At 44.7% G+C, this 25941-nt stretch overlaps 1 protein-coding gene across 14 annotated transcripts in view; it reads right to left on the reverse strand.

Moving 5' to 3' along the window:
* CEP63 (centrosomal protein 63) overlaps nucleotides 1-25941 on the reverse strand; it is a 64177-nt gene that overhangs the window by 24796 nt on the left and 13440 nt on the right. For 7 of the 14 annotated variants that reach the window (XM_090055933.1, XM_090055937.1, XM_090055935.1 and 4 more), the window contains 11 exons: nucleotides 23804-23932; nucleotides 21821-21934; nucleotides 18657-18893; nucleotides 18219-18364; nucleotides 17240-17374; nucleotides 16455-16569; nucleotides 14868-15065; nucleotides 14200-14286; nucleotides 11969-12174; nucleotides 11029-11320; nucleotides 3538-4180 (listed from right to left, as the gene is read on the reverse strand). In XM_090055933.1, the coding sequence (XP_089912059.1) occupies nucleotides 4022-4180; nucleotides 11029-11320; nucleotides 11969-12174; nucleotides 14200-14286; nucleotides 14868-15065; nucleotides 16455-16569; nucleotides 17240-17374; nucleotides 18219-18364; nucleotides 18657-18893; nucleotides 21821-21934; nucleotides 23804-23932 (1818 nt within the window). In that variant the 3' untranslated portion in view covers nucleotides 3538-4021. Of the gene's footprint in view, nucleotides 1-2112; nucleotides 2232-3536; nucleotides 4181-11028; nucleotides 11321-11968; nucleotides 12175-14199; nucleotides 14287-14867; nucleotides 15066-16454; nucleotides 16570-17239; nucleotides 17375-18218; nucleotides 18365-18656; nucleotides 18894-21820; nucleotides 21935-23803; nucleotides 24734-25941 lie in introns of those variants that run through there. The other 7 variants (XM_090055940.1, XM_090055938.1, XR_016443331.1 and 4 more) reach the window with 6 other exon arrangements.

The following is a 25941-nucleotide window of genomic DNA, read 5'->3' on the forward strand; positions in this document are numbered from 1 at the left end:
CCCATCAATCCAATCAGCTTAGCTTCTGGCCTTGCCATGTGTCTTGGTTCTCCTATGTAAAAGAAACTTACGGTAACTGCTGGCATACCCTTCAGCTTTAATTAGATCTGTGGTGGTGGGTCCCAAGTACGTCTCACTCACCCAAGCCCAAAGATATGCTTCAAACTCAGAAATACATCAGCAAGACTGCTCCAGACTTATCCCTCACTTCCCACTCTTGAGGCCTTTATCTCTGGCTGACCCAAGAGCAGCCACTGAGGGCAGCCACTGAGAGCAGCCTCACCAAGACTGCAGACACAGGTAAGCTGAGCATACTCAAGCTCCCTAGTGCCATGACTGCCAGTGTATTGGGAGACAAGTCCTGTCTATAGTCAAATACATGCTTGATAAGAAATTAAAAAAAAATTCAGCATAACGTTATCAGTTCCCAGCAAGTCTTCTCCCCTACTAGATATCAGCCTTTCCTCAGGAGAGCATCTATGTGCATTCTGTCCCAGGAGACACAACCACACTTGGAAATTAAGAGGAGAAGAGTGTGGATTATTTTCCCTTGCTGCAATATTCTTATTCAAGGCCCTATAAAGAACTACAATTGGAAAGGACAGAATTTGTAACCTTGAGTTTGGCTTTTGCCAAGTCTTAAAAGGAAATGACCAAAAAAAGCAAGGAAAGTTTGGGGAGTGTGGGGGGGGTAGAACTCCTGTAGCTACTTATTTAAAAATTAATTCCAAATACACCATTTATAAAAGAAACTTTTCATGGAGCAGAATATCTTCACCCAAATGTTTTTTCTTGTACTTTACAATGGAATAATGTTATCATAAAATGACAGAAATAGTGTACTTAAGAAAAGAAAGGGTGTAGATGTAACAGACAATATTCGCCATTGGGACAAAGGGGTGAGGTGAATCAGTGAGTACATGTTATAAATGTAACTCTGTAGATGGAATTCTCCAAGCCTATTTGCTGAACAGAGCTGCCTATTGCATGTATTAGGAGCTGAAGGGACAAGAAAGGTAATCTGCAAATCCCACCCCCGCTTCAAGTCACAACTTGAAGATTAAGTGCTGGATGCTCCCAAAAGAAGAGAAAAGATAAGTAAACATTACTAACTGGTCAAAGTGCCCTTTTCTACTCTTGGAAGCACTTAGCGCATAACCTTAAGTACACTAACTTATTTCAAATAACTGTAGATCTTTAAATACCCAAGGAAAATAGAAGAGGGTTGTAAAGAGTGTTCAATGTTATACAAAAAGAAGCTGGGGGAGAAAAGAAAAAAAAGAGACAAAAAATGCGGAGTGCTGTCAGATGAGGGAGGTGATGAACTCACAGGACAAACTCCAGTGTTTTATGCACCCCTAGGAGAGAAGAGAAACAACTTAACTCACTTCATTTTCCTGTGCTGCTTTTGTTCAGACAGCTGGTTGCCAACATATCACCCCAGAGATATGGATGTGAAGAGTGAATATTTCAGAAGTGCTCACTGCTGGTTAAACTGTTACAGTGGAGGAAACAGCCAGCGCTGAGACAGGCCATGACTGAATATTCTGGAAAATCCCAGTATCAGAGTGTATGTTTTATGAGAGAAGCAGTATCCATGAGCAGGAACATATCTACGCTGCTCATTTACAATACCAGGTGGTACCGCTAGAACACCATAGTGCTCCAACAATAACATGCCTTGCCCTGGAGGTAGCACACTTTCATATGCCCAGCACTGCACTCATCCTACTTAATTCTGCCCCTCAATCAGCAATGTAGCTATGCCACTTCTGGTTTGGAATGTGACACCAGCAGAGCAGTAAACCAGGTTTCATTGCAGTACCACTTGTTAAGTAAGGCAGCTGTAAGACTTGCCCACGTGTCATCATGCGACACCAGTATCCTGGATGACCCTATAAGTTTAATTCCCATGCATCATGGAATCCAAGACAAAAATCAAAAACATAAGGATTTCTCAATGGAACAGCTGAAAGGAACTCGCAAGTCTCCCATGTTTTCAAACTCTATGTTATGAAGAACTGCTCTCAAACTTGCTCATATTTGTTGAGATGGGAGAGGATGAGGCAGCACCAGAAAATAAATGCATTTGTTTTGACAGGCACGACTTACCATCTTTCACTGGACAGTCTGGATCAAACAAAGCTGTCTGCTGTTTTCTGGCACATCTTCATAATGTTTTTGATTTTGGGTTATCTGTCCATATCAAGCTGCTCCAGGATGGGATGACACTGATGAAAAGTTGTGAGAAACTAATAATCAGACAGATATAAGGAGTGGCAAATTTAGGACTGGAGAAAACAATCTTATACATTTTAAAGAAACCAGGCAGCAATTCAGAGTCAAACCAAGACAGGTGACAGTGCAGTAGAGTTGATCCATTACCCACAGATGTCATGTTTGTGAAAGAGCAGTGTCCCAAGAAGGAAGCTCAACTATTCCACAAATGGAACATGAGGGTGGATTATGAGGAACAGACAGAGGAGGCCTAAGAAAAAGGCAGCAGCTGAGATAGTTAAATGGAGCCTAAGGGAGTTAGGTACCAAACTCTCATCTACTTTTAATGGGAGCTGGGTACATGACTTCCCCTGACATTTGTGAAAACTCACCCAACATAGAAAATGGGGTTCAATCCATGTTTCAGCTGACAGTATATCTCATTAGCTTTGCTTGCTATCTTATATTTGTATTGTGAGGAGAGTTCTCACCTGTGGGGCAACATTAGGGCTACCCCTAGTCATGTGAGTGACTTGGCCAATGCAGTCCATTTCACAAATCAGAATGGTACAATGAAATAGCTGGCAAGGATTAAGAATCATTCATCATAAACAGAACAAAGATCATAATTGCTCTCCATTCTTTTCCCATAAGTGACAGAATGAACACGCAAGAAATATTCAGATAAGTCCCTCAGGGTGCCCGTCTCTTCTTACAGCAAAACAAAACCAAACTCCTAAAAATCAGTCCTTCAGCTTCTCAGAACTAATATGGCCATTGTACAAATGAAGAGAACCTGGTTTATATGCTCATTTATCCCTTACATTCAACTGCACCTTCTATTTCAACTTCTCCCTTTCCAAACTGATGAGCACCCCAGTGTGAATTCTACTCTTTGCATGTTTTCTGAGTACTTTAGAGCAGAAGTACTTCATCTTCTGGCCCCATGGGCTGGATGAATGGGATGGGACCAGTCCATAGGTCAGATTCAGCCTGGAGTCAGTCCGTGGTGTCACTCCACAGATGTATTCCAGTGAGCCAGCTCAACCCTGTGTGCCAGATATGGCTACAAAGTGACTCTGCATCCCAGAATGGCTTCCACGCATCAGATCTGGCCACAGATGGATTCTCTCTCACACATCGGATCCAACTGCAGAGCAATCCCAAGTGCTGGCACAATGTAGCACACAGGACTGTCATCTAGCCTGTGGAGTTCCTCACAGGTCCAGATTGCTCTCTGGATCTCACCCAGATGGTCAAATTAACTCCTTGGAGATAACAGGATAGAGATGAATACTTACTGCCTGGATTAAACTTACTTTGTGCCCTTGAGGAAAAATAGGGGACAGAGTATTTCCCATATTACTTTATTTTATTCGAGGTTCTTTTTCCATATATAAAAATAATTTTAAATTAATTTACACAGTTCAGTCCTGTCAGCCATCAAAATCTCTATGATAGTGAATGTGGTCATGCATGCATGCACACACATGTGCACGCACACACACACAAACACAGTTATCTCTGCTGCAGAAGCCTGCAGTCACTTGAGACAAGGTCCACTGACACAGCTTTACGGACCAGAGATGCAGTTTCAATAGCACAATACTTTCCTGGTGAGAGAGATTTGCTCCACAGGGAAATATAATTTTCTTAGCTTCCACAACTTGTGATTCAGCCTGGAGAAGGAGGGATGTCTGTCCGTCCAGCTCCAAGGGCTAATAGTTTCATAGGTACCTTCTCTTTCACAGACTAATATCATTTAATTAAACCAGTGTTCAAGTCCACGGACCTTGAAGAAATGTTATTCCTGGTGTGCAAACTGTTTCACTGTCCTTTCACTCTCTTTTTTCAGTTCCTCAATGTGAGCATCTAAGCGATCCAAGATATGTTGAGATCTCAGTTCTTCCTCTTCCAGAAATCTTGCAGCTATTGAGCCAATAGGAGATGCAGGCAGGGGGCACTAAAGAAAGAAATATTAATAAAACTGATGAACAGAAAAATGGAACTCCAGCAAGAGGCTTCTACATGTACAATGTTCTGCCTTAAGACTGTGAGGGAGAAGGCAGTGTATTTAATTAACGTTAATAATGTAACCAAATTTTCACCTCACCATGTTTAGGGGGTCCAGAAAACACAGGCAGGATCATGAAGGTATTGCATAACTGTAGTAGATTATGAATTTTAAAATGTCCAAGTAGTAGATTATGAACTTTAGAAGCTAAACTGGAACATAAATGCAAGAATAGTTGCATGACTCTTCAAAGTGGTATTAATTTTAATGTTAAATTTTTTTTAATTGGTTGACACAGTGGTTCAAAAGTACTGAAGTAACTTAGGAGCATTAGTCCCACTAAGAAAATTATGGCTTGTTCTTTAGGCACTTTAAAAAACCCATCCCATGCCATGTCCTCCACTGATGAATGCCATACACCAAGGAACCAGGCTGACAACAAGACAGTAAAGGTCTTCTCATCAAAATGTCAAAAATGATAAAGTAGAAGCTGGGCATCCTTTCAAACTGACCTCTGCATTAAAGCCCAAACAGAAGATTAGCAAAAAACAGGATTCCAGCAATGGTTTTCATGTTCATACCAGATATTAACAACAGCATGAAGTACTAGTTATGGAGATAAGTAGCTAGAGGTCCTGACTTTCCAGGTATTTTCATAGCCAATTTCCAACAAAAGTGACAAATCCTTTAACATTTACCAAAAATGAGTAAGGGATCAATTCAGAGCTTTGACACATGTAAACATTTTTCATAAAAGTTCATGTCAGGGGAGATGCAAGTTACAGTTGAGTGGGAAATGACTTTCAAAGTACAATGATGGAGCAGAGAAATGTGAGAGTGGGATCCTGACCCTAGCAAAGTCGACCAGAATTTTACTACTGATTTCAGAGAAGCCACAATTTCACCCCTTGTATCAAATTTCACACTTTCTTGGGAGTACAATCAGTGTTGTATAAAACTACAATCTAGTACTAGTACAGTGCTTCCCCGCCCCCAAATGTCTGGCCAGATTCTCCTGTGCATGTTTCAGCATCACAGGTGTTACCTGTTCCTCCCTGCTGTAGTACAACCTTCTGAAACTGGAAGCAACAACTTATATATTCCAAGACCAGCAGAAGGGAAGGCACTCCTGAGTTGAAACAGCACTTCTGGATGTCTCTACCTTCTTTTATGTACCATCATCTCAAAACATAAAAGAAGTTATGTTCCTAAATTCCCATTCAGCTGGGGTTAATGCTACTTCTATTCATCAGCACTTGCTGATAAATTACCACTTATTCTTTCATGTATAAAAAGGAAGCTAGTCCCACCATGCTCTTTGTTTTACAAGATGCCGCAAAAATGGGGACACTTGGAAGCTACACTTTAAGTTAAGGACAGGAGAGGACTTTCAGAGAAGAAACTGGAAGGTGAAAACATGAAATTGCTGAGGAGCCGCTGTCCTTTAGGGGAAAAAAAACCTGGCTTGAAATTCTTGGCTAGAGTAGACAACTGGTTGTTTCCAGTCCAAAGAGTTTCTTGCACTGTAGCAGTAAGACGGAAAATCCTGGGCTTTCACCAAAATGCAGGGCCCAGTCTCATCTATTCTCCTTCTAAAAATCAGCCAAAGCTCTCCCCTCAGCCTTCCCATTTCTGTTCTGCTAGCCATTGATCTCTGAGAAAGTCCCCTTCCCTACTAGTGTTGCCAGCAAGAGATTTAGCAAAACTAGTCTTTTAAGAGCTGTTAAAATAGTGACTTAAACGTAGGGGATGAACACCAGCTGTCCCAGTCAATACATAGAAAAAACATTCAAACCAATTTCCTTTCAGAAACCGTGTTTCTTTTCTCCATTCCATACTTTCATCATAGAAAAAAGCATGCCTTATCTACTAAATATTAAGTCCCAGATCTGAAAAGAGATTTAGGTGGAATTTAGGATTGAAGGCTCAAACTGCAATCCTAAACTATGCCCCCAGGGAACTACTACCTAACCCTGAATGAACATAAACTCTCTAAATGCCTCAGTTTTATGACATTAAAGATCCCAAGCAACTAAAATCCTGTGCGTTCCTAGAAACAGAAGTGCCTCAGCTGTGACAGAGCTGAGCAGCTCTGCTCCTATTTGATGCTTAAGTCCCATCAAAATCCCAAACTAGACAGTCTTCTGCCTTTCTCCCCTGAGGGACTCAATCTCTAACTATTGGGCTCTGCACAAAATGCCACATCCTTTCACAACCTGAATAAAGGAGGACAACTCCTCTGATATATTTTGTATTTTACAGAGTTATTAGATACAATGTGCAAACAACCCTTGATCAGGGACTTTAACCCCCGACTCTCTCATTCCTAACCACCAGGCTAGAAGGCATTGCTCCCTCTGGCTCAAAAATTAAATGTAGTTTGGCAGTTAGGGCAGTCTCCTAGAAGGTGGGAGATGATCCAGGGTAGCTCTGCCTGCAAAGTTTCAGTCCCCTTCAGGCAGAGAAAGGAAATTAACATAATACTCTTGGATGAGTGCTCTAATCACAGAATGGCTGGATAAAAAGATAGACAGCACCAGCAACCTTCTTTAGAAGGAAAGGGTGACCTCTGCTCACTTTCTAGGAGACAGAGATTAGGTATGGAGAAGTTTCTGAGCTGTGAATTATAAGTGGAGGGCAGCATAGATTCATAGATTCATAGATGCTAGGGTCGGAAGGGACCTCAATAGATCATCGAGTCCGACCCCCTGCATAAGCAGGAAAGAGTGCTGGGCCTACATTACCCCAGCTAGATACACATCCAACCTTCTCTTGAATACCCCCAGGGTAGGGGAGAGCACCACCTCCCTTGGGAGCCCGTTCCAGAGCTTGGCCACTCGAACTGTGAAGAAGTTCCTCCTAATATCTAATCTAAATCTGCTCTCCTCCAGCTTGTGGCCATTATTTCTTGTAACCCCCGGGGGCGCCTTGGTGAATAAATACTCACCAATTCCCTTCTGTGCCCCCCTGACGAACTTGTAGGCAGCCACCAGGTCGCCTCTCAACCTTCTCTTGCGGAGGCTGAAAAGGTCCAGTTTCTCTAATCTCTCCTCATAGGGCTTGGCCTGCAGGCCCTTAACCATACGAGTGGCCCTTCTCTGGACCCTCTCCAGGTTATCCGCATCTTTCTTGAAGTGCAGCGCCCAGAATTGCACGCAGTACTCCAGCTGCGGTCTGACCAGCGCCCGATAGAGGGGAAGTATCACCTCCTTGGACTTATTTGTCATGCATCTGCTGATGCACGATAAAGTGCCATTGGCTTTTCTGATGGTTTCATCACACTGCCGACTCATGTTCATCTTGGAGTCTACTAGGACTCCAAGATCCCTTTCCACTTCCGTGCCACCCAGCAGGTCATTTCCTAGGCTGTAGGTGTGCTGGACATTTTTCCTCCCTAGATGCAGCACTTTGCATTTCTCCTTGTTGAACTGCATTCTGTTGTTTTCTGCCCACTTGTCTAACCTGTCCAGGTCTGCTTGCAGCTGTTCCCTGCCCTCCGGCGTGTCCACTTCGCCCCATAGCTTAGTGTCATCTGCAAACTTGGACAGAGTACATTTCACCCCCTCGTCCAAGTCGCTGATGAAGACATTAAAGAGTATCGGTCCAAGCACCGAGCCCTGCGGGACCCCACTGCCCACACTCTTCCAGGTCGAAACCGACCCATCCACCACAACTCTCTGGGTGCGACCCTCCAGCCAATTCTCCACCCACCGGACTGTGCAGTCATCCAAGTCACAGCCCCTTAACTTGTTCACCAGTATGGGGTGGGATACCGTGTCAAAGGCCTTCCTGAAGTCCAAGTATACGACATCCACCCCTCCTCCTGCGTCGAGGCGTTTTGTGACCTGGTCATAAAAAGAGACTAGATTGGTCAGGCACGATCTACCTGCCACGAACCCGTGCTGGTTTCCCCTCAGCATAATTTGTCCTGCCAGGCTCTCACAAATGTGAGCCTTGATGATTTTCTCAAAGATTTTGCCAAGGATGGAGGTGAGACTGACTGGCCTATAGTTACCCGGGTCCTCCTTCCTCCCCTTCTTGAAAATGGGAACCACATTGGCCCTTTTCCAGTCCTCCGGGACTTGACCCGTGCGCCACGAGCGTTCAAATATTCCCGCCAGTGGCTCTGCAATGATGTCGGCCAGTGCCTTCAGTACCCTCGGATGGAGCTCATCCGGGCCTGCCGACTTAAAGGCATCCAGTTCCTCCAAGTGACCCTGCACCACCTCAGGGTCCACGCATGGAAGTCTGGTGCCTTGCTGCTGCCTCCCTACACTCCCAGTGAGAGACTTGTCATGCCTCTCACTTAGGAACACTGAGGCGAAGAACTCGTTGAGGAGTTCAGCCTTGTCCCCTCTGTCCGTCACCAATTGTTTCTGCCCATTTAGCAGGGGTCCTATTCCTCCCTGGGCCTTCCTTTTACTCCCTATATATCTAAAAAACAATTTCTTATTGTCTTTTACTTGGGTTGCCATCCTCAGCTCCATGGTAGCTTTGGCCTGTCTAACTGCCTCCCTACAAGCACGAGCAGAAGAGGTATATTCCTCTTTGGTGATCTCTCCCTGTTTCCACTTTTTATGTGCTCCCCTTTTGGCCCTTAGTCTGCCCAGGATTTCTCTGGTCAGCCAGGGAAGCCTCCTGGCCCCTTTCCCTCTTTTACCTCGCACGGGGATCGTCTCGCTTTGTGCGAGAAGGATAGCTTCCTTAAGGCACAGCCACCCTTCTTGGGCTCCCATCGTTTCAAAACTACTACTCTGCAGTGCATCCTTCACTAATCGCCTGAGTTTGCTGAAATCAGCTTTCCTAAAGTCCAGCACGTTCACCCTACTGGTTACCTTACCCACTCGACGCCTTATGTTGAATTGTACTTTTAGGTGATCACTGTCCCCCAGATGGCTACCGATCTGTAGGTCCCCTACTATGTCATCCCCCGTTGCCAATACCAGATCCAGTAAGGCATTCCCCCTAGTGGGACCATGTACCTCCTGCGTCAGGTGGAGGTCCTGTACACAGGTTAGAAACCTGCGTGAGCGGTGGGACTTTGCTGTCTGTGTCTCCCAGCAGATGTCCGGGTAGTTTAGGTCCCCCATGACCACCGCCTCTTTAGCTTTTATGGTCTCTGAGAGTTGCCTCAGGAGCCCCAAATCTATTTCTTCCCCTTGATGTGGGGGTCTGTAGCAGACACCTACCACCAAATCCTTTTCTCCTTGCCCCCCATGTAGCCTAACCCACAGTCCTTCTACTTCCTCATCCTTTGATTCTGTCTTGATGAGGGTTGATGTATATTGCTCCTTAACATAGAGCGCAACCCCTCCCCCACTTTTCCCCACTCTGTCCTTTCTGTATTTCCTGGTAGTGCTGCCTAAGGCAACCAGTTCTCAGACACGAGCAGGATTTCAGACAGACTCCATCCTTAACTAGCATAGGTAACCCCTCTCAGTATGCCAGCTTTTACAGAGCCCATTCCAAGCGCCTCATACACCAAAGAGAAAAATCAGGCACCTAACTTCAGGCTCCATATCCCACTAGAAGGCCAGGCACCTAGAAGTTATGTGTGGCAACCCTTGGCAGTGCAATGCCAAAACCCCTTTTTTCCTGGGTGTAAATATCTGATCCAAGTTACACAAAAGTGACACTGAATATTAAAGTGATGAAAGCAGGTTGCAATAGAGTTGGAGTGCCATTGTAGCCAGGATAGCCCAAGAAATGCCAGGGAGGCACGGATTTTGTGTGACATCTTTTATTGGATCAACTGTAGAGTTAGGAGAGCTACTGGACAGGTTTTGGATATTAAGTGCCCATCCTCAGGTCTAAGCTGAGGCACTTGACGGTCAATTTTGAGACGGATACCTGATGCCTAAGAGCTTGGGCAACAGCTCTCCCAACTATGCAGCTGGTCCAATAGAGATCAAAAATCCTTACCTCCAAAGCAGCTGCTCATGTACATTAATGCACAACTCCAATACAAAAGAACAACTGACTGCAGACAGAACCAGCTTATAATAACCTTCTGCGAGAAGCTTTCCATTTTACAGTTGTGAAGAAAGTCTTGTTGCAGAAAGCTGGGGAAAATAATTTAATTTCCCACCACAGTTCTTGTTAGAATTTTCACTATACCAGTACTGATCACTTTCTCTACCCAGGGTATGATTTGCAACTAACACCCTATACAGTATAGCTAGTCCTGGGTATGACCATAAACTACATCCAACTGGAGGGTCTGGTGGCAACACGGCGGGGCTACTCATGGCAGGGTAGCTCCTATAAAGTACCACAATGTTGCAACCTCCAGAGTAAGGAGAGTATAGGACGCCTCAAAACCCTAGCACCCACTGCTTTGTGAGTAACTCCTCGGTTGGAGAAAGGCTAAGCTTGTCGCCCTGATAGAAACACGCTCTCGATGAGATGCTGGGCAAGTTAGCAGCAGTTCTTATCTGTTGCTCATGACAGAAGTTACAGCCATTGAGGCACTGAGGACTCAGTCTGGCCTCTGAATTCTGTTTCAATGGTCTAAAGAGGGATGATAGGTCCAGGGCAGCCTCCACTCCTCAATATGCTTGCCTAGGCATACTCAAAACATCTTGGTGTGATGGTCACACTCTGTAAGAGCAGATTCATCAGGCACCTGACTAGACCTCTTATGTGTACACCATGATCCAGAGGATTGATGCTTGCTTACACATACAGTATAGTGGTGCTTAGGAGGTAGTCTCTGAAAGCTGGTTACATTTGCCCTGTAAAAAAAAAAGAGAATCTCATCACTGTCATACAGTTACCAACAGTATGCTGTCACTCACCAAAAGCACAGATTCTCTCTGTCGACTTGAGACTGATTCTCTGGATGCTTCGTCAGTAAAATCTGTGTTTACATCTGGCAAAGAATCAGAAGACAGAGATTCCAGGGAGCTCTTCCTGCTAATCGGGGGGGATTGTCCACCTGCTGAAGCAGAAGCAGTCTCAGTTGCAGCTGACAAGTGCTGGGCTTTCAGACCCTGTAGCTCCTCTTTGTGGTGCTGAGAACTCTCGTCAAAGTTGGCCTGCAATTTTCTTGATTCTTCCTTACATTTATGCTGCGGCTCCTGAGGTCCCCTGGAGAGCAGGTTAGAAACCACAACTGTTTAACAGTTTGGCTCTGTTTTAGCAGCAGAACTTATGCAGGAATTTATGCAGAGGCAACCAATTAGTCTCTGGTTTACTGATAGGCTTGGCAGTTCAAACTGGCTGCTATCACTTGTTTTCACAAGACCTCTAGACATTTCCAGTCTCCAGGGAATTCACATTCATTTTATTATTATTCTAGACATTTAAATATTACAGTTCATTGCACAGCCTATTACCAGCAAAGGATGGGTCACAGCTACTTGGACCATAGCTAATTCTTCCACAAAACTAGTACAAATAAATTGAGGAGAATGCGTGTTGGACCCAAAGGGTGCTAACTTTTGCCAGGAACTATATAAAAGCAGCCAAGGTCTATGAGCTGTTCTAGCCACAGAAGCAAAAAAAGGAAGGTCATAAGTCAGAGGCTGTCTAGCTCTACACAATAGCAGAGAATAAAATTATTGTCCCACTTAAGGTACAAGAGTAAATATTACAATTGCCTTTAGGCTCACCAACATGTACTGTGTATTAGAGGTAGAAGTTCTTTAAAAAAACGTGGCACCATTAACTCACCAACTTGTCTTCTACTTTCCTTTCTAATGAAAATGTTCTGTTATGGCCAAAAAGTTCACTCACCCGCACTCCACATCCTTGATCTCAATCCTTTTATTTGACATCTGCTGTACAACTTTCTTATCCTTGTCCTCAGAGTCCTGAGTGGAAAGCTCCAGCTTAGCTCTAGCTTCTGCAAGGTCTCTCTGCAGTTGCTGGTTCTCAGACTCCAATGTATTCAGTGCTTTGGCATAGCTTTCTTGGAGGTGTCTTAAGGGGTTATCTTTTGCCTAACATAGGGAGAGATACTGAAATCAAATTCTTCATGTGTCTGATATGAATGAAAAAGACCCTGGCATCACTTAATGTTGTCTGTTTTTACTACTTACTCTAATGGCTCCCCAGCTACACAAACCAGCGTGCTTGCACTTGTAGGGCTGGATCTACCAGGCACCTTCTAACAGCCCAGTAATTTTAATGGGCTTCTCAGAGGGTACTATTGCTGTCCAAGCAAGTTGATTACCTGCTGCAGCAAAGTAGTTAAATACCAAGTCAGAACAGACAGCTCTGAAGTTCTAGAGCTGAGAACCCAGAGAAGAGACTCTACTCCATCCTACAACAACCGCCCACCCACACAAACGCACCCACCCACACACACACAAGCTGATGCTTGCTCAAAAAAAAATCTAGTTTTGAAATGCCACTTCCAATCTTTTCTCTAAGTTTTTAAAGTACATTAGATAAAATCTCTTGCAGCTTAGCGAGTCTGCCTCAAATAAATAACTTCCAAAGGCAAAAAGAGGGGTTTGTGCACACAGCTCTAAATAATCCACTTTTTATATCTGATTTTCTTTCCCATTTTTTCCTGATTGGGGTAGGAAATTCCCATTTCTAAACTATTTTTTCCCCTGTATGCCTTTTCTTCACCTTTTCTTCCCAAATCTTTCCAAGGCTATGCCAGAACTGCCTGTTCTATTCAGGTTCCTATATTGTAATCATCATGCAAGTAACTGAGCACCTTCCACTCCCACATTAAGTGACTTTGGGTTTGCTTTCTTTTCTCATGCTCTCTTTACAAGGAGGAATTGTGCATGCAGCTCAAAATTTGTTTTGGTAGGGCTTTTGTGGGGGAAAATGCATGTGTGTGGGGGTGTTGGATGCTCACACTGTAGTTCTGTATTTATGCTAGGAGAAAAGGGGTGAGACCAGTGGATGCCCTGAGCTCCTGGGGGAGCTCATTCTATAGTTGCAAATCTTGTATCAGAATACAAGAAAGGTGTTTCTGACAGAGACAGCAAGATTCTTTACAATCATGTCCCTGCAACTTTGTGCATTTGAGACATTTCAGGAAAAAACACTGAAAAAAAACCAAACCAACCCTTTTTCTTCCCACAGTTTTCATTGAAAGAAGTTCTTAAGGAAGTATTTTTAACTATCTCTGTTAAGTTTTCAACTGCATGCATCCAGCCTCCTTTCTCCCTCTATGATAATCTCATTCACAAAAAACAGACGTCGTTTTTCTTCTTGCAGGCACTAAAATCCTCCTCCCCTCTTTTCAAAGCATCTTCCTTCAAAATGCTGCAACTATTTCATCTTAGTTTTACTGCTTTTGTTTCCCTGTTCCCTGTACAAGTGATGTCTAAGCCAGGCTGAAAGGACGTTTTGTTTTAATAAGTCCCTGCCTTAGTGACTGGTATAGTCCACCGTTTATGCTAAACCCCATTTCTCTTTCTCTCTCTCTCTCATTACAAACTACCATCCATAGCAACATCTAGTGGTAGAAGCAAGTAAAATGTTTTTCCTGTACATTTCCATGACGTTTCTCAAGGCTATTTCTTTCTCTTCCAGGGCTTTGGCCTATTGATTAAACTGAGGGGGAAAAAAATTCCAAACTCCTTCTTACCAGAAACAAAATATATTTTCACCCCAGTTGCTGTAAAAGGCAGAATAGTTACAGCACTGGAACTTGGTGAGTGAATGCTGAGATTTATAGCCAGACATTCTTATAGGATAAACATAATACATATTGTGGTGTGGTAACAGGAGACAAGTGGCAGCCCATGGGTAGGGCACTCAGCTGGAGGCTGGAAGACCTGGGCTCTAATACCAGTTCTGCCACTAACTTACTTTGTGACGTTAAGCAAACCTCTAACCATCTCAGGGCCCTGCTTTCTTCATATGTATTGGTTTATCAAGCATCTTAATATCACTGTGTGAAAGGTCTTAATAAAAATCACTATTATTATTGTTAATTATTTTACTACATGTCCAGACATCATAGTGGGTTCTTTCTAATCTCTATTGGAATTTCATACCTCTGAGACACCAGACTCCACTTTCTTGAGCATCTCAGAGAGGTGATGGTTTTCTAGCCTCAAGGTTTCTAGCTGAATCAAAATCACCTAAGGAAACAAGATAAACACAACAAACTGATCAAAGACCTATACTACTTTCTACGCTTTTAGTTCCAATGTCAACATATCTTATAAAGATATCTTATATGAAACTATATCTTATAAAGCAGGTTCTGGGCTGCTGTTCTTGCTGGGGTTTTAATGGAAAGCATACAAACCATTTTGTATACACAGTCCAGGCCCCACATTCTCAAAGAATCTTATTGTCCAAATCTAAATTAATCCAGGCCACTTCAAACTGCATTGCACAGAGACCAAAATGGGAATCTGGAGGAATTTTACAAGAGGCACTCTAGTTCAAACAGGACTGTGAGAGATCTTCCTCCTCGGTAGTCCTCATTTGTTCTGAAACTCTAGCAGTACACACTTTTCAGCGATAGCACCGGCATTCTGCTGTTAAAAATCTGTCAATTAGAGCTAGAAACTACTATAGCCTTGGGACCGTGTGGAAGAGTTTCAGAGTCCACCTAGATAAAAGGGAGGTTCCTAGGAGTCCCCCTTGTCCAATTAAGAAAGTTTTCTGTACCCCCTTCATTCCTCACAGACAGAGACCCTTGTACCAATTTTACCCTGTGCTCCACTGCTTTCCTTTCTGCTCTTTCAATCTCCATCCTCAGCCGCTGCTCCATGTCAGAGGTTGATCCACTGGCCGAGGCAATGACAATGTCACGCTGGTGCAGCTCCTGCGTCAGTTGGGAGATCTCCTTTTTCATCCCTTCTAACTCACTGTTGTGAGTTTGCTCAATGCGAGACAGTTGCTCCTTCAGCTGGAGAGGGATGGAAACAGGCGACATATGGTTTTTAAAGAAAGATGTTTTAATGAGGAGACTGATGCGCTAGGCCCAGGGGTTGCATGAGGCAGAAGAACTGATTGATACAAAGCTCTTATGTAATCCTCCTAGGCACCTCTGAAAATGTACTTCTACCTTGATTTTTAAGGTTGCTCTTCTTATTTTGGGGTTCCACTTCACAAACTACCAGTCGAGACAAGCAGCAATCTATAAGTATTTACTGTAGAGTGGAAGCCCAACTGTCCCAATGTAGAGAACACTGACAACCCTCAGTTACTCTACAGGAAACTACAAGTACTTAAGCCTTCTGAAAACCATCTTGTAGATCATTATCTAGCGAACACCACATAGAGTACACACCCCAGCATCCATCTCCCTAAGGCGTATTTGGTACTCATCACCATAATATCTGTCTCTCTTAAGTATTTAAAAACCAAAATTAGAACAGTCTCTTTCCTTCCCTCTTACCAGGTGGAACAAAATTAGTTGATTAGATTGCTGCTTAAGTGAATAAGTGCATCTCAGGCAGTGTCTGCCAAGATATTTTAAGTTAGTGATGGAAATCTACTTCAAATAAATGAGATTTCCATCAGGTTCTCACAGGCGTAATATCCAAGATCACTCATTTGTCATGGGAGCAAGGTTCCTAGTCTAATGTAAGTCCCTGTGGATATTCTGTCTCCCATAGAAAAAAGCCTAACCCTAGAGTAAACTTGTTTTCACTCTTCTAGAAGAATGCAGCTGTTGTGGAAACCTCTGGTTGAGAGACCCTTCCCCATCTCAGCAGTATTTCTGGGAACTTAATACTCAGCAACCAGGAACTGGGCTTAGCATACAGGACAAGAAGTTCATGGCAGACAGATTACTCAGCCTTCAAGCCAGATATCAAGACCAAACTCAATCATTCCATGCGAGTCTTAGAATACTTTTAAATCCAAGTCTCCAAAAGCAAATAAGTAGAACATTATGCCACTGGGCCACCTAACCATGACCTCTTCCTCTCAGTTCCTTTCACTTTTATGAACCTGCTGTCATGATCAAGGTCAGAATCCATCCTTACCCACAGCCTCTGAGGCAGGAATCAAAATATCTCCAGTCTAGATACATACCACACCATATACAGATAAGCCCACAAGGGGTTTAAACTCATGAAGTCTCATACAAATGTTTGGAAAATTACAAAAGGTCTCCCAAATTTGTTTTCCCCAAGTTCTCTCCTTCCCCTACATTCAGGGCTACCATTACCCCACAAAGCTCTGTGCCTTCAATCCTTTCTTCACCTTGCTTACAGAAGACACACCACCACAGCTGCTCAGAGGTGTTGTGAATACTGTAGGAAATTCTCTGAGACTGAAGGGCCCTTACCTTTTTCATCTCAGCCTTTGACTGACAGTGCTGTTCTTCCATCTGCCGCAGCTCTTTGAGCCTCTTTGTCAACTCTTCACTCAGTTGTATACATCTTTCATTTGCAGATCCTAGGCTGGGTGCCAGAGACATAAAAACACAAATTAAAATGTCCCCTAGAAACCACAGAGAACATGGTCGGAAGAACCAGTGTTCATGCTTACACTTCTATCCTATTTCCCACAAGCATGTAATAACAAAAGGACTGGATTCACTGACCCACAAGGTCTGTTCCAGTCATATATTTCTGCACACCAAAACAATTTTGATAGACAAAAACCACCAGAAAATTTATCTGGGCAGATATAGCCACTTCTCTTTTGCTCACCTAAGCTTAGGTAAGCTTCCTGATAAGCTTAGGATTATCCCTACATAACCACCAGTGGAAAAGTCCTGTTATAGCTTTTATCTAGAGCAAGAAGAATGAGGTGTGGCTCCCAGAAGACAGCTGGCTGTAGACTGCAACACAAAGACTTTGCTGATAATTATAAAGGAAAGAAAAAATGTGAAGCAGGCTAAAGAAGTAAACATACCCAAAAGGTTTATTTTACAACAAACACCAACAAAACAGTTCCTCCAACTACCACCAGCAGCATACTTGAGTAAGATTTCAGTTTGATTTCTAAAGGCTGTTTCCAAATAATGCAGGGCCTAGAAAATTCTACTAGCAATTGAGACAATTGGTGAATATGGCATTTCATGTGCCATGACTCAAGTTCCTCTGAAAATCTGTAACCACTGCCTACCAGCTCTCAAGGCGAGCCATCTCTGACTGCAGGTGCTCTTCATTCTTGTGTGCAAGGTCCAACTGCAGCAGAACACGCTCCAGTTCTGCTCCCTGAGGAGACAGCCGCTTCCCATGCAAGCAGTCTTCCAGGGACCTATTCAGAAACACATGCCTTAGCCTTCTTAACACAGAAATTAACTTCATCATCAGGCCTGCTAACACAGGGAACGCTGTATTTTCTCTTCTTTTACATGCCTAGCTCCATGAAAATCCACCAAAACGACTGCTATGATGCAACATCTCTGGAAGTTCCAGATGTCACAAGTTTACCAGTCTGGTGATAAGCTCATGTTTGAAATCAATCACATGGAGACACAATCACTAAAATACAATGAAAGATTACATGGCTGCTGGCTACATTACCAGGACACACTGCTACAGGAAGAACACAGCTGTTATGCAACCTCTGTGTGTCTGCCTATGCCTTCACCATTATTAGAAGCTTATTTCTGGCACCCGCCTCTCGCCATAGCACAAGTGGGAAGCTGATGGGACTTTTGCCACAATTATTATCTCACTGAGACCCTGATCCTATACCATTAAAGTATACAGAAACTTTGCTATTGATGTCAATGAGCTACAGGACTGAACCCTGAGAGGACTCCACTGCTCATCTGAAGTGCTTATAAAGAAAAAAATCAAACACAATGCACTGCCTCAGGAAACCTATCAGACTGAAAAGTCTGACATTTTCTGTATTCTATATTGTTTGGAAGCTGGTTGCTTTTAAGAGAAACATAATTCAACACACACAATCAATGAAAAACACAGAACTTGTGCCATTACTTTATATTTAACAGCATGTCCTGTCATACAAAGCAATCACTAAGGATTCAACATTGAGGTGTATGCAAAGGGCACCCTGATTGTCCCAGTGAACAAATCTAGATCCCTATTCAGCAATGAAGGGGCTGGCTAGGCACAGATGCCAAGAATACCTGACAAGTTGCTCCTTGGTGTGCAAAGTCTCAGTCACCCTGGCCAGTTCCTTCTGTAACTGCTCCTCATGCATTTTGGAGCTGCTAATGAAGTCTTCCTGGGACTGCAGGGTGGCTCTTAGCTCCGTCTTCTCCTCTTTTAATACCTGCAAAGAGAGAGAGGGGTTGGGCAGAATCATCTTGTTATGACTAGTCTGGAAATGAATCATGTTTTTGGTGTATAAAGAAGCCATCAGAGACAGGTGGCTAGAGGGCCACGAGGGTATAAAGATGACCTTGACTTTCACCTGGAAACTCACAAAGTCCTTAGCAAAGACAGGAGTACTTCTAAAGTGATAATTTTAAGGTCTAGACACTGAATTATCCACTAGTTCCCTTGCTGGACAACCCTTTTTGTTACTTCTCATGAACCCGCCTTCCTTACACTTCTCCACTGACCTCCAGCATTTTCTTGGAGCGTCTCAGCTCCTCCTCGACTCTTTGCTCCTCCTCCAGAATCTTCTGATTGGTTTCAGTCAGATCATCCACTCTCATGTTAAGCCTCTCCACCTCCAGCTCATTGGCACAGATGGTGTCATTGGCCCTCTGCAGCTGGCTGGTTAAATGCTGGATTTCTGACTGGTTGGCCAACTCCACAGATTCCAGCAGCTGCTTCCGGTTGCTGAGCTGAGTCTGCTAACAGTGATTGTTGTTGTGTTAAAACTCTTCATAATGCATGAAGAGAGCGGAATCCAAATCTGGATTCAAAGCTTCTCGAAGACTCTGCCCTGAGATTTCTCAGTACAGCAAACAATCTCCTTGAGAAGCAGCAGCACTGCCTTTCAGGGAACAACACAAGGCAGTGATATAAGCCTACAATGCAGAAGGGGTATTTGGAAGCAGAAAGAAGAAAGGCATTTGGGAGATCCTTGAGATTTGAAAAGGGGTCTGGGAAAAAGACAATCTTTAAAGCAGATCAGACATTCTCAGACAAGCTGAACAGATATCAGAGCAGCCCATTCCCCTGTCCATCAGCCCAAGGGTTAAACCTAGTCAGATGACAAAGTGGAAGTCGGCTGGCAAATTCCATAAACTAGCTAGGATGACCAGTCAACCTGTTAATCCCATACGGGGACATAGAGCTACTCCTGACACAGACTGAGAAGGAATCAAATAGGAACTGGAATGACAGCACAAGCCAGTCATGCTCTGCTTCCTGCAGTAACAATCTGGTACTAGAAAGCTTGCAAGAAAAACTCACTTTCTTGAAGGTTTTATTGTTTTAAAGGGAGAGAAAGGAAAAGGAAGAGAGAAATCATAATAAATATATGACTTGTAAAGAACACATTCCCATTTATTTACAGGTACTACACACTATGCTATAGCCTCTCTCCACCATCTATTGGAGAACTGATGTAATTTAATAAACTAGCCCTGACATGCATCTGAGAACCTTTACTTTCTAAAAATCTTTTTTTCTTTTAAGTTTTGATGTCATCACTTGCCATGGTTTACTGTCTGGCAGATAGTAGAAGCAAAGAAACCTAGAGGAATAACACATTGTGAAAATCCTACATTTTCATAACCTCAGCAGTCAAAACACAGACCAGGGTAAAAAGTACAAGGGCTGCAAAAGCTATCCTGTAGCTGTCCAGGAAACCAACAGGATGTCAGAATGACTGAATGAATGGTTGGTTTCAGCAGTAAGAAACAGCCTAAAAGTGAAATAATATATATTTTTTAAAAGCCCATAGCTACATAGTACTCTGGGTACCATGCAGGAAGCCCCATTTCAATTGTGGGTCTTAAGCTTAGCTGGCTGGCAGTGCCCAAGAGAAGTCCTCGGAAGGCCATGCAGAAGTAATCTCTAGCTGTACTGTGAGATACCACGAAATTGAGCTCCTAATTCAGGACTCTGCAACTGGAGTTCTGTGGGCTGTATGAAGCCCTTGAAGGATTAACAAGTGGCCAGCGGGCACCCAGCACAACCAACACTGCCTATCTCCGGCCCCCTCCCCCGTCCCACACCACTGGTTCTGCTATAGCAACTGGGATCTTGGGGCTCACCCCACCTTCTACTTTCTGCCCCTGGGAATTTGTGGGCCAGAGTGCCCATTCTGCACACCCAGCAAGGGAGGGAGTTGGGCTGCCCATGCTATGCACAAGAAAAACAGTAGCAGGGCTGCCCACACTGCAGGTGGGCCTGTGGCCAGGCAAGGAGGTGGTGCTGCACTTGTGGTAGGGAGGAACAGGGCTGCCTGTGCTGCTGGGAGGGGGGGGGGAAGGAGCAGTACCACCCATGACAGGAGGGGGGGAGTAGGCCTGCCTGTGCCATGCATGTGGTAGGGAGGCAAGTAAAAAGGGAATGTGCTAGACTACCCACATGACACAGGAGGGCCTGGCATGGGGGGAAGAGGGGTGGATGGGTGCCACCAACAGTGAACAGCCCTCAGTCTGCAGCCTGCCTCGTGGATCACAGCCCTGGGACATGCACATGGTGTATGGCATCTAGCTGCCCAGAAGTTGGACAGCCATGCCCTAATTCAGGGACAAGAAGGGGAAAACTGTTAGTTGAGAGCCTGCAGTTCTCAGCTAGCCCCACTTTTCAGAAAAGTCACTGAACAGGCAGAGTGAGAGAGCGAATGTGTAAGACAAACATCTTCTATTACTTTTAATGGCAGATGTGCCTCTAAGCCCCTGAAACTGCTGCAAAAATCCCACCATGACTTCCTGTGTTGTATACTGTGTTTAAAGAGTCCATCTCCAATCTAATACACCACCCAACATGTCAAGGACATGAGCCTGGTCAGAAGACTGAACTATCAAGGGCAAAAAAACAGTAACAGTGAGACCTTCTGCTCAAAGGCTCAGTTTGCGTCTGAAGATCTGCTACAGTCAGCCCCTCACGAAGCTCCCAGTGTCAGCTTCAAACCTGTCACTGAAAACTTCTTCCTTGCAGGAGCTTCCACTCAACAGCAATTCAGGAGCCCATTAAAGTACAAAAGCTCCCAGCAAGCGCTTCTTATCAGTCTCTGCTGTGATTGTGTCAGTGTGACTTCTCAGCTGGGCTCTGGGTCAGCTCACCTAACCCCGCTACAGCACCACTAACACAGTGAACAGAGTGACTTTCCAGGAACCACTCCATTCTACTCTTGCCGTAAGAGCTTCAAACAAGGCTAGAAACTGCCGTTACATTGGTACCTCATGGAAGTGCCTTTTGTCTGAGAAAGCTATTTTCCAGTAGCAGGTTCTGAACAGGGCCTGCATAGCTGCATAGTCGGCTACAGCCAGGTAAGTAGCTTTGAACAAAGTAATATGTCACAGCATTTATTTTAAACCATAGCCTGTAACCAATCCCTCTACAAAAACTATCCTCTTATTGTCTTCCTCCTGCTAATCTTTACAAGTGTGCAGAAGCCATGGGGAAGGCTTACTTAACTTCCACATACAGACTTCAGATCTTTTGCTGCTGTAAATACATATATACCATACACCAAGTTAATGCATTAGACTCAAAAGTCATTTCAATGTTAACCTAAACTGGTTTCAAACTCAAGGGAATTCCTTGGCCTCTGGTCTCCCCCCATCACTGCAAACTAAAAACTTTGATATATTAACTGTACCTGAATGAGCTCGGATTGCTCAGCCAAAGCCTTCCTCTGCGCCTCTAGTGATGCAACCTGCTGTTGGTAAAGCAAACGCTGTTTCTCCCAATCTAGCGACTTCTGACGGAACTCCTGCAAGGACAACAGGGAGAGCACCACCCACACGGCTGACAGGCTCATGCCCCCAACTCTCACTCAGGACTACTCTTTTTTGCCCCACCATTGATTCAAGTACCTTCCCTCACAGAGGGAAACTCTGAGCCAGTCACCTGATGATGCACCAACTCAGCAGTACACAACCTCTTAAGCTGTGACTCTCCCTCCTGAGTTAAAAGCTTAATGTAAATTATCACTATTTGAAATGTTAAGTGCTTACAGATTCATGGCCAACTTTATAGATTTGCTGTCAGGGAATTAGCAATTCCACTTTCCTTTAACTTTCAAAAAAAGGCTGTTACTGAAATCATTATGGGTGCATCTACAACAGTGCAGCTCAAATTATTGGCCCTGCAGGACAGATCAGTGGGGCAGGGCTAGGTCACAGGCCAAATACAGTCCTGCACACTGGGGTTGGGCTGTGCATTGCCCATGCCTGCCAGGATCAGTCCCACATGCCAGAATTGGGGCCTGTGCCAACCTGTGGGGCCAGTATAGCACGCAGGATCACACTATCTGGCCCATGATGCTTTCCATGGGTCCACAAATTTGATAGCAGGAAAGTGATACCAACAATCTTGTGCCAAATTTCTGCAAGTAGGGGAGTGCTAGGGGCTGAATCTGGCCTGTGGACCATGGGTTGAGTACACCAGGTCCCCAGTGCTCTCAAGCAGTGCCACTCTGAAATGGACCTGCCCACCCACAGCTGCTGGCCACAGAGAAGAAATCAGAGTGGCTTCACCCCTGTGTTTCTATGTCTGGTGCATAAAAACAGGAGTGAATGGACAGGGTATGTGCCAAACCAGCCCCCACAGAGTGCCAGGGATATGTTGTAGGTGTACTTGTAGAGTGGCATATATGTAGAGTGACATATACAAATGTGCAGGATTCTAACAATACTTGACCCAGCAGTCAGCTGCCTCAGAGGTGTTTTGGATAGGTTTGTTCCAAAGGTCTGAGTGGTGCTGTTGTAAAGGACAGTGTGTGACTGAGTTAAGCATGCTAGCAAAATTAATGACAAGATGGATTTTAAAGTAGTTTAATACCATGTAGAGAGTTTGACCAAAACCCCTTAAAGGTGAAAATCCCATTATACTTGGGCTCTGTCTACAATGTAAGAAGTCTGCTGCCATTCTAACTAGTCACGCTGCTATAGCAGCTGGGCACCCTGGTGTGGACTCAACTCTGCCAGCAGCAGGAATTTTTCTGCCACCAGGGTTAAATCAGCTTCCCTGAATGACAGCAGCTCTGCTGGCAAAAGCTATCTTCTACTGCCTGTGCTGTATCCATAGCAGGGAGCTTGCTGGCAAAGCTACCTTAGCTGTGGGGTGTGATATTTTCATACCCGCTGGTCAATACCACCCTGCTGAAAGAACTTCATAATGTAGACAAGCTCTTGAATGTGTGACAGCCACTTACTATCTTGCCCTTAAAACATCCCTGCCTTTAAATTAGTCCCAAATAAAAACAGAAGCTTTGCATATTTTTGCATTATGATAGCACTTCAAGGCCCCAGAGATCAGGCAACAAATCATATTTTTAAGATATATAGTTTCCAACAGTTCTCCCCTGCTCCCCTTTGACAGCTTACTCCATCTCTTTTATAAAATCTTGAGGGCACATGGCTCACTGAGTCATATCCTGATCAATGCACAGAAGACAACTGACAGGAACAGTACAAAAAAGGTACTTTGCCCTGGAAGAGACTAAGAGGTAATGCCAGGGTAGGAAGATTGGGTATCTGGACTCAAAATCCATTATTAAACATGCAGATTGGTCACTGAAGTTGAGGTACTCAATTCAGCCTGTACAAGACCTAGCAACAACTGCTTACTATGCACTTACCTCTATCTTCTTGGTCAGTCTGGTCACTTCAGATTGGTCCTGCCCATGCCCTTGGCTCTTGGCATTCTCCTTTGCTTCTTTCAGCTGTTTCTTCTGCAGCTTTTCATAGCTCCTTTTCAGTCTGGCTAGCTGCAAGGAAGTCAATATAATTCTAACATTCCTGCACGAGGTCACAGTGCAAGAACTTAAAGTTGTTCTGAAGGAAGGGACATAAAGGCCTCTCATACAAACACTTCTTCAATTCAACAAAATTCAGAGACTGAGCCAGGCTCCTGTGGATACTGAGGCATGGACCTCTACAAGTTAACCTAAAATATACAAGCCTCTCAGGAGCCAAGGCTGCAGCAAGTTCATCAACTTCCATCTGTGGCAAAGCCATCAGGAGGATCTGGGGCTACCTTGGGCTCTGAGTGTTATACAAACATGAAGTGACAGTCTCCAAAAAGAATTGGGGTCCTCTGAGACTCGAACAGAACTGAAGGGCTTCCCTTAAAACAGAATGCAAATAGCTACTCACCCTGTTATACTGCTTTCTTAGCCACACTATACCACTTCCCCACTGTCTTGAAAAAGGTAACAAGAAAAGGTCAAGATTTCATGCCACAAACTTTGAAGGAAATTAATATTTTGCATTTAAATGATATTTTTGACCAAATATGAATTTTTAATTTACATTACCCTACATCAGGCTTGTCCAACATATGGCCTGCAGGCCGCCATGTGGCACGCCAAGCCATTTTCTGTGGCCTACGGTGCTGCAACAGGAACCCCAGCCCCTCAGCAGCTTCCTAATGGCTGCTGAAGGGCTGAGGAAGGGACAAGGTTCCCACACACACTGCATCAGCTTGACGTTGCCAATGCGGTGCGGCTCTTCCCCTTCCCCCTCATTTCACTGTGTCCCTTCCTTGCCCCACCCCTCCCTTCCTCATTTGCATGCCAGCTCCTCCCCTCCCCCACATTGTAGGGTTTCCATTCCTAGCCCCGCCCTGCCCCTCATTTGCATACCAGCCCCACTCTGCACTGGTCCCCACCTGGTGCAGGTCACAGTGCAGCAGGCGGGCGCAAAGGGCTCGGATGCCAGCGCAGAGGGATGCTGCAGCCAGGCCTGCGGGAGATGCTGCTGCTGCTGTGGCTGTCCAGGCAGGAAGCTGGCACCACTCCTGCCTCCCTGCATACCCCCAGCATCCACAGACATTGCACTGGGGATAGTGAGTCACAGGCCCCAGGGAGGGAGGGACCCCTGCCGCTTGGGCTCGGGCTGCCCCAGGGGAGAAGGAGCAGGGGGGTGTCCCTGCACATCCCACACCCCCCTGTAGAGTCCCCACATGTCCCCCGGCTGCTGAGCCCAGGTGCGCAGGTGTGGGAGCATCCTCAAGGCCGCTCAGGTGGCAAGGAGGACACGGAGGGGTCATGCAGCACCCCTTGACCCCTGCACCCCCAGGCTGTGGCCAGACTGGACAGGCCACACAAGCGCCTGCTCCTGCCGGCCCACCGAGTGATAAAAAGTTCATGATCCAGCCCCACATTCAAAAAGGTTGGACACCCCTGCCCTACATCTTCCTTCTGAAGGTCTCTTTCCATTAAAAACATGGATGAACTGAACCTCAGATCACTGATGTGGTTAGTGGAAACATTATCCCATATTACAGATGGAGAAAGCAAAGGCCAGGATTATAAATGAAACAATGCAAATGAGATCAGGAACTATGCAAACTAGATCAGGAACTAAACCTAGATCTCATGACTCTCAGCCCTGGTATTTAGCCATAAGAGAGACGTCCTTACTGAACAGGGATGGACATAAATGACTTCAAGTTAAGCATGTACACGCCCCGAGCTGAAGTAGGGCCAAAATGCTCCCCAGGTATTGAGTTAGCTTTGCAGTACCCTTGTGAATAGAATACTGAATATATAAATGCATTGGTAATGAAGAGTAAGGTCAATAAGCAGTTCAGAGATGGAAGCTTGGACCCAAAGAAAGCTAGTGACAATACTAGGAAGAGAACAACAGACAGGAGAATCTGTCCATATTAAAAAACCCAAGCTTTTCAGTCTTGCCCACAGCCTGACTGCTATTCTAGTCCTTAACATTAATGTACCTCAATCTGCCAATGTACCTCAGTCTTGCTCAGCAGCCC

This window comes from Crocodylus siamensis, chromosome 6 (assembly GCF_052110815.1).
Source record: "Crocodylus siamensis isolate JL-2025a chromosome 6, ASM5211081v1, whole genome shotgun sequence".
In the NCBI taxonomy this organism is placed as follows: Eukaryota; Metazoa; Chordata; order Crocodylia; family Crocodylidae; genus Crocodylus; species Crocodylus siamensis.